The following is an 11,822-nucleotide window of genomic DNA, read 5'->3' on the forward strand; positions in this document are numbered from 1 at the left end:
CTTCAGGCATTGGGATGCACATTTACCAAAGGCCACCTGGTTGGTCAGCACCAGAGGATCTGCCAACAGGACTGGCCCAGCCCTATCAATACTTTTATACGCTGTAGAAGATGATACAGCCCCTGTAGTGCCTCAGGCACAGGCAAACCCACTCGTGGGATTACTTTTGCTCAAGGACCTGGGTGGGTAATGTGGGAGGATGGGGAAGTCTAGTGTGTACCTCAAGGGGGGGCTGATTTTGAGTGAGAATAACCAATGATTTGACTTGTATGATGTTAGTTGCTGTATAATACCATATGCCATCACTGCTGTGGTTGCTGTATACCATATTGACAGTATTACAGTAAGAATCACCCAGATTAATGAAGAATGAATTTTGATGGGTCGGAACTGCCTTCAACATGCAAGAATCCAACAGCACACACCATCGTCCTGCCCTGAAGGACTGTTACGACAGATGGAGCCCCAAGTTGTGGATTAAATGAACTCAGTGGACATTTTAGAGGGATGGCCTATAGATTAAGGATGTGATTATCTGTGCGTATTTATCAAAAGACAGAAGAGGTCATGATTAATAGGGATGCATTGAAAGGTGTGGGATCTGGGCATGACAAATATGGTATAGAATAATGGGTGGATATTGTCTTGGTTTCAGCTGGGGTAGAGTTAATTTTTCCCTAGTAGTTGGTAGAGTGCTGTGTTTTGGATTTAGTGTGAGAGTAACATTGGTAGCACACTGATACTTTAGTTATTGCTTAGTGCTTACACTCAGTCATGTACTTTTCAGCTGCTTCGTGCCCTGCCAGTGGGGAGGCTGGGAGACGGGGGCCACAAGAAGCTTGGAGGGGACACAGTTGGGATAGCTGATCCCAACTGACGCAAGAGATATTCCATGCCATACGAATTCATGCTGAGTGTATAAACTAGGGGGAAAGCCTGCCGGGGTCTACTGCTTGGTAACTGGCTGGGCATCGGTCAGCAGGTGGGGAGCAGTTGTTTTTCATTTGCATTGCTTGGTTTTCTTGGGTGTTATTTCTTTCTGTTGTTTTCATTACAATTCATTATTGTTGTTATATTCTATTTGAATTATTAAACTGTCTTTATCTCAACCCATGAGTTCTCTTTTATTCTTCCAGTTCTCTCCCACATCGCATTGGGGAGGGACTGGGTGAGGGGCTGTGAGGGGTTTAATTGCCAGCTGGTGTTAAACTACAACAACAGGGTATTTTTTTGATGAAGGAAGGTTGGAATCTATCACCCATGCCCTATAGCTTTCCCCTGACTGATGTGATTGGACCCTAGGATGCATGAAGTGCTTCCCTATGCAGTCTCAAAACACATTATATAGTGCCAAATTCTAGTAAAAAAACCCTTAGGATTTGTTTTTTCTTTGTTTAAATCTCTGCAAATGCAGTATATTCAGTCATGTTATCAAAACTATATTGAAAATGTCCTAACTAGACTAGAGACAAATATTTGCTCAGTTAAATCAGCTTTTCTTGGTGACCCTGTGTGCAGAGCCTTTAGAACATTTCCAGTTGATTTCTCTGCTGACAGATAATTGAATTGTACCACTTAGGAGGGTTTTCTGCAAAGAAAGTAGTCAGCAAAATGATGTCTTGTTCTTAATTAGTGACAGCAGATTTCAGTAAAGCAGTCTGGGGACAATGTTTCTGTTAACAGTATCAAATTCTGGTTCTGTGTGCATCAGATAGTACTGTTACCTGGAGCCTGTGTGTGGGGAAGCTGAGAGAATTCTCTTTCAACACAGTGCATTCTGTTTACTGCTAACTTACCTGTTTCTAAATTGAACATAACACGTGATGTTGCAGAGGGCAGAGTTTGAATGTGTTTGAAGAACTCATTTTTGTTTTGCCATTTCACACGCTGTATTAAACTCATGATGTTTGCATTTCAGCGTACAGATAGCATTAGACCTGCATTGAACAGTTCTGTGGAATGGCGTATTACTGATCAGGAGGATACTGAAACTGTCACCCAGGTAATTTGGCATAAAAATGGGCAAAAAGCACAATTAGATGCTGCATGAACAGGTAAGTGCATTTAGTTCTGTACCAGATCAGGTTGGTGGCAGCCCTTCTGCGCATTTCACACCAGAATTAACACTGCCAGGCAACTGAAGTAAGACTTCAGCGTGTAGCTCCTGTAAAGAATTATCTGTGGGCTTTTCTTTTTCTTCCTTGGAAGGAAAGTGCTCTTAAGGTATAGAAAGAACAGAAGATCACGTCTGTGTTTACATCTGCTCAGCCCCATCTGTGAATATGAGGAACAAGATGCATTGCTCTTCCCCTTCGTCTTCCCATTCCCATTCTGTATGTCTCCAGACACTTGTCTTAAAAGGAGTCTCTTCTGGTTGTAAGAATTCTTTTGTATTCAGGTGGATGCACTTGGAGACATGGGGAGCTTTGGTGTGAATGAAGTGGTATACAAACAGGACAAAGAGATAATAGCCTTTTTACACATAAAGCACAATCACGGGCTTTGCTGTTCTTCATCAAGGGCTTTATTAAGCAGAACGTGCTAGCTAAAATGGGGCAGGGAGAAAAAAATTAGCCTGTGAGTAGAGTAAGATCTCGGTCTACTTTTGTAACTAGCCATGATGATGAATGATCGTGTTGCTGCTCACCTTTCTTCCTGGCTGCCTGCAGTACCTGTGTCTCTGTCCGTCCTGCAGAAATTGAAAAACCCAAGAGTGGTGTTCACACATTGTGTCACTGAGCATGTACTCTTCAGTAAGTGGCATCTTCTTGCTTTGAATCACAGCTAAGCACTTCGCTCAAGTGATGTGTTCTGGCTGGAGCAAATGGCAGTTTGGATGGAGAATGTATTTTTGTTTTGTAGAACAGCAGAGTGGTAGCCTGGAGATCCATGAACAGTTCTGACTTTTCCTGCAGCTGAGTGGGGCTGCTGGTGGTTGGGAAGGGGATGAACTGGTGGCCTTCACACAGCTTCTTCTGGTTGAATATTTCCTGTGCCAAATGGGATTCCTGTGCAAAAGGTGAAGTGAGAGACTGAGACTGCATGCACTAGGTAGTCACAGAAGCTGTGACTACCTAACTAGGTAGACATGCATTCTCACTAGGTAGTCACAGAAGCTCCAGTTGCTGTTGTCCTCTCCTGCCTCGTAAGTGCTTTCTGGATAACCACAGAGATCTGCCTAGGAGTCAGGCTTGCTTACCTCCTTGCTATGGCTGGTATTTCTGTTGTGGAGAGACAACTTGGGAGCCCAGGGGTGTCCTTCCTCTAGGAAACTTCCATCACTTTTGTGTCTCTTTGATTCTGATTTCCACTTTTAACTGATTATCTGTCATACTGTAGATGTTCTCTTTCTTCTTCCAGAAAAATGTTGGTGTAGTCAGTCAAACTCTTGTCTGTGTGGAAAGCTCAGCAGCAAACTGAGCTCACCAGCAACTACTTCAGCAGGCTGCACTTGATTTTTAAGAAGTTTCATGAAATGCAGGTGGGAAAGGACATAAGCCATCATCATCTCCTCTAGGCAGTACTTGAATTTCCAAATAGTGGGTAGATGTAACTTCACACCTTATGACACAGTCCCTGAGAGAGACCATGGCAACCCTAGTTGCTTTGTGCTGCAGCCCTGTAGTAAGTTATACAAGCTTTCCGTCTCTTTCCTTCTTTTATTTCAAACTAACATACCCACTGGGAATCTTTGTAGATCTCCAACAGGAAGTTGAAGATCTTTGTCGATGTACAACAGCAACTCCACTGAAGTTCTGCTTGTTGGAAGTAACACTTCTTAGGGGAACTCGTGCTCAAACTGAAGCACCCTTCTTCACAAGTAGCATCAGTTTTCCTCTGTGTCTTACATCATATTACAATTCTATCTAGAATTCAAAGGTCTTAAGATAATGACTGGTTTTTATTCCCCTGCCAAATATAGGTTATGGTTTTGGGGTGTCAGTGCTGACATAATAAGGGTAGTTGAGAGGCATCTCTAAGCATCATCATGGTATTAATTGTGTTAAAGGTTTAGGAGATTATCCTTCAAATTTTGTGGTGTATTTATTTATCTGTTCCTGTAATCTGGGGTGGAAATGGGTCAGACTGCTCAGATCTAGCTTGTAAACTGTTACAAGGCTGCAGCTTGCCTGCTGCAGCACTTGTGTAGTGTCCCCCCCTTCCCCTTGAGAATCCAGTTTATTGTTATTACTGAAGTACTTGGTGACTCTATTTACAATAGACATTTCTGAGGCATCCCATGGCTTTCACGAAACTGTGTCTTTCTGAGCCTGAAGGAGTAGTTTCTGTAGTGTACGGGTTTCTGCATCTGCGATCTGCCATCATACTGAGGCTTCTCATAACCTTTACTGCCATTAGTTTTCGTATTTTTGTCTCTAAAACCTCTTCACTCACCACTGTTGTGCTCAGATGGTGGAATGGGCTCTGGGTATTGATTTTTGCATCTTCGTAATGTTACAAAAAAAGCCCCAAACCTTAGGTGAGCTAGCTGGCATCTTCTGATACAAGTAGTCCCGGGGAAAAAAAAAAAACAAACCAAAACCGGCTGTGTCTAAACATCACCTATAATGAGTGTCTCCTCACTGCTTTACCCAGCAGGGCTTTTCTTGTCCGTGTCCACCTGTGTGGTAATCAGAAACAGTGTTCAGGTTTCTCCGTGTCTGTTCGTCTGGGTCTGCCAAAGTTGTCTTGACCCCAAGTACAATCCATGGGATCATTGTGTGGAGCTTTCGCTTCCTCCTCTTGGATGCATCCTACTCGTTTGAATAATCCTCTGGGATACCAGATGCTGGCTAAACTCTTAAGTTTGTCATTGCGGTGATTTGTTTCTTGACGCTACCACACTTAGTAACATCTTGCTGTTCTATACCGCAGAGCTGATGTGATTGTGTATGACAAGATGTGATCAAGATATGCTGCTTTGCCTCTGCTAGTTCACCAGTGTCATCGTTCAGCACCTCAGTTTTCATGCTGGTCAGCTGTCAGGGGTGAAGGGATGCTGTTTGCAGAGCTGCCAGCTCCTTGTATTGACACCATGCCTGGGACAGTGGCCACCAAATTCCTGGGTGGTGCTGCAGAACTGAAACAAAGCCTCATAAATTCCTTATCAAGCACACATCTTTGCAAATACGTTTGTTATTCTTCTATTAGTATATGGATTTCTTCTGCCTTTTCAACTCTTTACTGTTCCATTGCTCATCAAGTCAGCTGCAGAACCTATTTTAAATGCCCCATTTTCAGAGCATTAATTATAAGTAATTGATGTTTGTCTTTGAGATTACTTTCAAACATGGCATAAAAGATACAGCGTTACAGAATGCAGGCTCTTTGAACATGTTTTGAAATAGCTTTGTTCTGTGTTTTGGCTGGGGTTTTCAAAGGAGCCCAAGGGAACTGGGTACAGCAGGTGAGAGTCTAGTTACTTCCAGTGCCTCAGAAAATGACATTTCAGTGTAGCTTGTTGATTTGATGTGTGAAGCCCTGTTAGCATATTTTGTAAAGACTTTTTTCCTTTTCTCTTAGTCTGAGATAGTGCCATTGGAACTCAGCTCCAGACTGGAAGAAATTGTGGAATTCAATGAAATGGAAGCAGAGTCTAGTGAAGCAGAAGATTTTGAGGCCAGGGGAAGTCGCTTCTCAAAGTCAGCCGATGAAAGGCAGCGTATGCTGGTTCAGCGGAAGGAGGACTTGTTGCAGCAAGCTCGAAAGTATGTTTCTTGCTAAAACTCCAGCCTGGCCACTCAGTTATAGTACCCCAGAATGGAGTTCAACAGGATTATGATCACTGAGAGCATGGGATGTAGCAGAAAGTAGTAAGAGGAGTGAATACATCTGCTACAGCAGGCTCAGGGTGCTGATAAACTGCTGACTGTTGCTGATAAACCCAACTCTGAAGCAATGTCACATGTCCCAACATACACACAGCTTCCTTAGTGGTTGATCTAAGCTCTTTGAAATCAGAGGATGATTTCTCCAGCTTGGATGAGCTTCACTCTTGAGTCTGTAGTAAGAGAGAAGGCATTACTTGTGCTGAGTCCTCTAGTAATCTTTAGCTTGTTTCCTGGCATAGGTGTCAACCCTCGATGCCTGTGCTGTTCCAGCCGAAATGACTTTTAGGCACCACTCTCCAAATACGGAGCAAGAGTGTTAAGCACAAAGCAGCAAGGAGTAGCCACTTCCTAAAGCCCACCAAAGGAGCTCATGACCAGCAAGTCAACACCTGACCAACTAGTAATAGGTGTTATAGGTAGAATGAAACTTTCTTTACATGTGTTCCATTCATACTGGTGAACTTTACTAGCATCCAGTTGCTGATTAAAAGGAAGAAGAAAAGCCCTTCAGTCACGTAGAGAAAACTTTTTAGCATTTGTAATCAGTGTTGTCTCTTCCTTTGCATTGCAGGGAGACTCCTGGAAGGGGCTACAAAAGCTACAAAATGTGTCCTTTGTGTTAGCTGGCTACCTCTGCTTGTTGGGTTTTTTTCCCCACACTGAAATACCTTCAGATAAATAATTATTTAGTATTATTTGTTTTGTCATACCCCCAGTTGGGGTATTGACACCTTTTACAGTTTGTCTGTAAATAGGCTTACTCTTGGAATAAGTTTTCCTTGATCTTTGAAAAATGTCATTTAGGGAGGTAAAGTGGTATTGGTTTACTGGTTCCCTTCCTGCACTGAAGAGCTGTGGAACTGTGAACTGCTATATTTTGTCACCAAGTGTAAGAACTCTTTGGGATAGTAACTCTGGCAGCTGCTTCCTTGTATTTCTGCCTTACCTTATGCTTCGCGGCCCTAGTGCACCTTTCTTTCAAAGGCTTCCTTGTTGTCATCAGGGAGTGACTTCTTGTGGTAGTTATAGAATAGTTTGGGTTGGGAGGGATCTTCAAAGCTCATCTAGTCCAACCCTCTGCAATGAGAAGGAACACCTTCAACCAGATCAGGTTTCCCAGAACCACATCCAGTCTGGCCTTAAATGTCTCCAAGGATGGGGCATCCACCACATCTCTGGGCAACCTGCAGTAGTGTTTCATAACCCTCATTGTACTGAATGTCCTCCTCATGTCCAGCCTGAATCTGCCTCTTTCAGTTTAAAACCATCACTCCTCATTCTGTCACAACAGGCTCTACTAACAAATCCCTCCCCATCTTTCCTATAGGCCCCTTATAAGAACTGTAAGGCCACAATCAGGTTTCCCCAGAGCCTTCTCCGGGCTGAACAACCCCAACTCTCTCAGCCTTTCCTCATAGGAGAGGTGCTTCAGCCCTCAGATTGTTTCTTGTGTCTCTCCTCTGGACCCTCTCCAACAGGTCCATCTCTTTCCTGTACTGAGGACTTCAGAGCTGGATGTAGACTCCAGGTGGGAGTCTATTATTATTAGTATATATTAGTACCAGTAGTATAATTATTGTAATTATTAATCTGCAGAGTATAAAGGCAGACTCACCTCCCTTGACCTGCTGGTCACGTTCCTCTGGATGCAGCCCACTGCACTGACCTTTAGAACTGGCTCCTTTCCACAGGCATGAGAGTCTTGCGCAAAAACTAAGAGCTTCTGCCAACTCTGCAAAGTCTACCATGGGCTTTTTTATTTCTGAGTACATGGGGTGTGAAAATATCCAGGTATTTTCCTGCTTTCAGTGTGCCTTGCAGCCCTCCCTTCATGGATGTACCAGCAAAGTATTGTCCAGAGCCAGAATGAGGTGGGCTGGGCTGTGCTCTGTTCCCTTTCTTCTCTGGCAGGCGTTACTTCAACAAGACCTTGGAGGAGGAGCTGACCACAGGGAAGCCCTGTCCCGAAGGAGCCTCAGTGGACGCCGTGACCCTGCGCCGCAGGATGCTGGCTGCCGCTGCTGAGCGGAGGCTTCAGATGCAGCACAACTTGTAGCGCCATCACCCTCCTCCTTGCACCTCGTCAGCAATGTTGAATAAAGAATTACACACACCTCCCAACCTCCCTGCGCTTTCTGTACTGACAGGACATGTCTCTTCAGAGTTCAGCTGGTGGAACCGCCTCTCTGCCGAGTGAAGCATGTGGTATGATGATGTCTGGACAGCCGACTCATTCACCTCTTTTTTGTAGTATTTTCTATGTGACGTTGATCCCCTCCATGAACAAAAGGCAGTTTCTGAACCACAGGTGGGATTTCTGCAGCTGGCATGAGGCATTAAGCTGGCTGCACCGCAGAGACTGGGGAAGGAGTGTTCTGCATTAGCAGCTGTGGACACAGGCTGGGATCAGGAAGAGTTACTCCAAGAGGGAAGAAAGCTTTAGAAACCTGGAGCAACCCCTGTGTTGGGTGATCAGGTGCCTGCTCTGCAGAGAGGGGTGTTAGGTAGTCCACATTGCAGGAAGGTCAGCTTTGAGGCTGGGTTCTGAGCTACAGAACATGGGGAAAACTGAATTCATGAGTGGTGCAGCGGAGCAGTGATTCACCAGCATTAAGTTGACTATTGCAGAGCTCCTCTGCATCTGGCTCTGTCACTGCCCAGGGCTGAGCTGTTACCCTTTGCCCATGGCCAAAACTACCCAGACACTGAGGGGCATGGAGTGAAGAGGAGAGGGTGTGAGGTGAAGTTACAGCCCTGTGGTTCAGTGTTACGATCCACCAAGGGAGGAGAACAACTTGCCTGCTGTGCACCACACGGATGGGACTCTGTGGAGACAGCTCTGGTTTTCGATTTCTGTTTTAACCCCACAGCTCTGTGAGTTTATTCTGAAAGCGTGGAGGGACGGGGGCTGGCTGCAGCCCAGCTGCCAGCCTCTGGTTGTCCTTAAGGACTTTGCCCCAAGATCCATATGGAGCCGCTGATGCTAGCTTTGCAAAGATGAATTTTCAGCTTCTGAAGCATGAGTTCTGGTATCGCCATCCTTTAGATGGAGCCCAGTATTACCTAGAAGTGTTGGTAACTTTTTTACTGTTGGTTTTGTAGAACATCTGCAGGTGAATTCAGTGCAAGGAGTTGCAGCAGTGTGTAGGTGACAGTAATTTATTTCAATAAAAATCTCTGGGAGGCCTTACCTTGTGATGCCGTTAGGTTTTTGGAGATTTTTGGTTTTGCTCAGAGCACTGCTGTTTTGGCTTTATTGTTAATAAAAAACCACCCACAAAACAACCAAAAAACCCCACACAAATAAAATCTTGGTCAGTGTTGGAAACTGTTTGGGAATTTCTGGAGTGTGATGTGTCCTGTTCTTGTGTGTTCAGGTTGTAAGAATGGTGCCTCCCCTTTGCTCCCCATTTGCTTCCCCCTTTCTATGGCATGGAAGGGAGCACAGCTGTCCAAGGCCGGAGCGGGAGCATTTCCCCAAGCCTGGGATTGCAGAGCTGGAATTCAGTCAAGTTGTGAACATGGAAGAGAAACAGCATCTCCAGGAACTGTAAAAGTAAAGTGAACTGTTGGCAGTAGCCTCCCAATACCTAAAGGAGCCAGCGAGAAACCTGGAGAGGGGCGTTGGACAAGGGCCTGTAGGGACAGGACAAGGAGGAATGGCTCTAACCTGACAGGAGAGATTGAGATGAGCTCTTAGGCAGCTCTCCCCTGTGAGGGTGCTGAGGCCCTGGCACAGGTTGCCCAGAGAAGCTGTGGCTGCCCCATCGCTGGCAGTGTTCAAGGCCAGGTTGGACGGGGCTTGGAGCAACCTGATCTAGTGGGAGGTGTCCCTGCCTGTGGCAGGGGGTTGGAACTGGATGAGCTTTAAGGTCCCTTCCAACCCAAACCATTTGAGGATTCTGTGATTCTTTGCAGACATCTCTTCTCCTCTTGTTGGATTCCCGACTTTTTCCTGGCAGCTCTTCCGTTTGCTCCCCCCTGGCCATCACTGAACATATCCTTGTCTGTGGCACTGCACAAAATGACTGACTCAAGGGGTAAGAGGCTGTTCTGTGCAGAGCAGCCCAGTGGTGGCCTCCTGGCTGGCTCTACTTCCCTGGAAGGGGAGGTGTCATGGTTTAAACCCAGTCAGGCAACTTGTTCACTCAGTCCCCCCTTCTTTCTTTCTCCCTAATCCTGGAGGGATGGAGAGGAGAATCAAAAGAATGCAACTCCCACGGGTTGAGATAAGACCAGTTTAGTAACTAAGGTATAACACACATCACTACCACTATCACCAATAATGATGGTAAAGGAAATAACAAGGGAAGAGAATACAACACCTCACCACCAGCCGCCCGACAACTTGCCCCCCCCCCCCCCAGCCCGACCAAGCACTGACCCATACCTCCTCCAACCCCACAGTCTCCCAGCCCTTCCAGCTCACTCCCAGTTACCTCCAGGGCATGACGTGCTGTGGTATGGAATACCTCTTTGGTCAGTTTGGGTCAGGTGTCCTGTCTCTGCTTCCTCCCGGCTTCCCCTCCCCCCTGGCAGAGCATGAGGCTCACAAAGTCCTTGGCCAAACCAAAACATCCTTGTTATCAGCTCTGTTCCCAGGCCGAAAGTCAAAACACTGCACTGCACCAGCTACCAAGAAGGAGAAACATGACTGCTACTGCTGAACCCAGGACAGGAGGTTATCCAAAGAAGGGCCTGACTGACTTTCCTGCCAACATGAGCTGCCTCTGGATTGCTGTGAACAGCAGGAACCTTGGAGAAACCCAGCTGGGCAGGAGGTGCTGCTGTGCAATGGAGCATCTTTTCCAGCCAGCCTCCCCTTCTGTGGGCAGGGGGTGACGTTTGGGAAGGAGACCCGGCTTAAAGTTGGGCTGGGGGCTTCTGGCTGCTGGGTAACCTTCCCTATGGATCTTCACCATGGGGCTGGGAAGTACTGGAGGGGATGGCGAATCCCAGGCTGGGCATGGGGCAGCTCATCTTGAGTCATGGGCCTGATGTGTGTGCAAGAGCTGCGGGGCCCACGATGGAGGGGAATGCAGAAAGAAACCCAGCCCAAACTGTAAGGAAACCCCAGATTTTGGGGGTAAAATCCCCCAAACCATCCCGAGATTGCTCCTGCAGCAGGGACTGAAAGTCTCAGCTTTCTTGGACAGCCTTCCTCTATATCCTATGGCAAAAACCTCATGTGCTGGGGGTGGGGGGGTTCTGATGTTGCCACAAACCAGAGGCCTTGCCCTGGTGGCTACCTCTGCACTCCCAAAGGAATCAAAGTATTTTCTTGCTCCTGGTGCTGCTCTGAAGCAACCTGAGCCACTTGTAAGAGCTTCGAGGCTTCCCCTTCCACCCAGCTCAGCCCAGCCCCTTCTGCCTGCACTACCAGGCACGAACACCCAAAACTGCAAGGTTCAGTCCTTTTTTTTTCCTCTTTCCTTGGGAAGGGGGAGAAAACAAGGAGGTGGAGGCGCAGGGGGAGAGCCCAGGGTACAGACAAACATTCTCTTTATTGAGCTACACATGAAGTTTTCCATTAGTCAGAGAAAGAGATTGGCAGTGTGTAATATATCACAGAAACCTCACTGATTGGTAATAGAAAGGCTTAGAAAGACCTGGTGCTTTATATATATATATATATATATATATATAATATTATTTTATTTTTAGTTTCCTGTTTATGGATCTGTTCTCTTTGGAAGAGCTGAGCCTGCTCTTCTTCACCACAGGTAACTCGTAAAAGTGGAGCCGTGAAGACATCTGGTTACTAAACAAAGTAGAAATGATGAAGGGTTGGTCATGAAAACGGTGGCTTCAATGTAAACACTACATTCGTTTTTTCTATATTTTTTTTTAACGATTTTTTGTGGTTTTGTGTGTGTTTTTCAAAATTTTAAAATAATTTTCATCCTTGCTTTTTTTTTAAGTTTGTTTTTTTAAGTTTTTTCTTTTTTTTTCTCTTTTTTTCTTTTTCTGCAGCACGAACATCCCCACATG

At 45.8% G+C, this 11,822-nt stretch overlaps 1 protein-coding gene across 3 annotated transcripts in view; it reads left to right on the forward strand.

Moving 5' to 3' along the window:
- The window catches only part of AMFR (autocrine motility factor receptor), a 33,877-nt gene extending 25,933 nt beyond the window's left edge, over positions 1-7,944 (forward strand). Inside the window, exons 12-14 of one of the 3 annotated variants that reach the window (XM_061468957.1) lie at positions 1,919-2,002; positions 5,524-5,708; positions 7,743-7,944. In XM_061468957.1, coding sequence (XP_061324941.1) covers positions 1,919-2,002; positions 5,524-5,708; positions 7,743-7,887 — 414 coding nt within the window. In that variant the 3' untranslated portion in view covers positions 7,888-7,944. Of the gene's footprint in view, positions 1-1,918; positions 2,055-5,523; positions 5,709-7,742 lie in introns of those variants that run through there. The other 2 variants (XM_061468959.1, XM_061468958.1) reach the window with 2 other exon arrangements.
- The last annotated feature ends 3,878 nt before the right edge of the window (positions 7,945-11,822 follow it).

The sequence above is a fragment of the Pezoporus flaviventris genome, unplaced genomic scaffold (genome assembly GCF_033815535.1).
Source record: "Pezoporus flaviventris isolate CSIRO_AGI_PZ_B2104156 unplaced genomic scaffold, CSIRO_AGI_Pfla_v1 ptg000054l, whole genome shotgun sequence".
Lineage (NCBI taxonomy): Eukaryota > Metazoa > Chordata > Aves > Psittaciformes > Psittacidae > Pezoporus > Pezoporus flaviventris.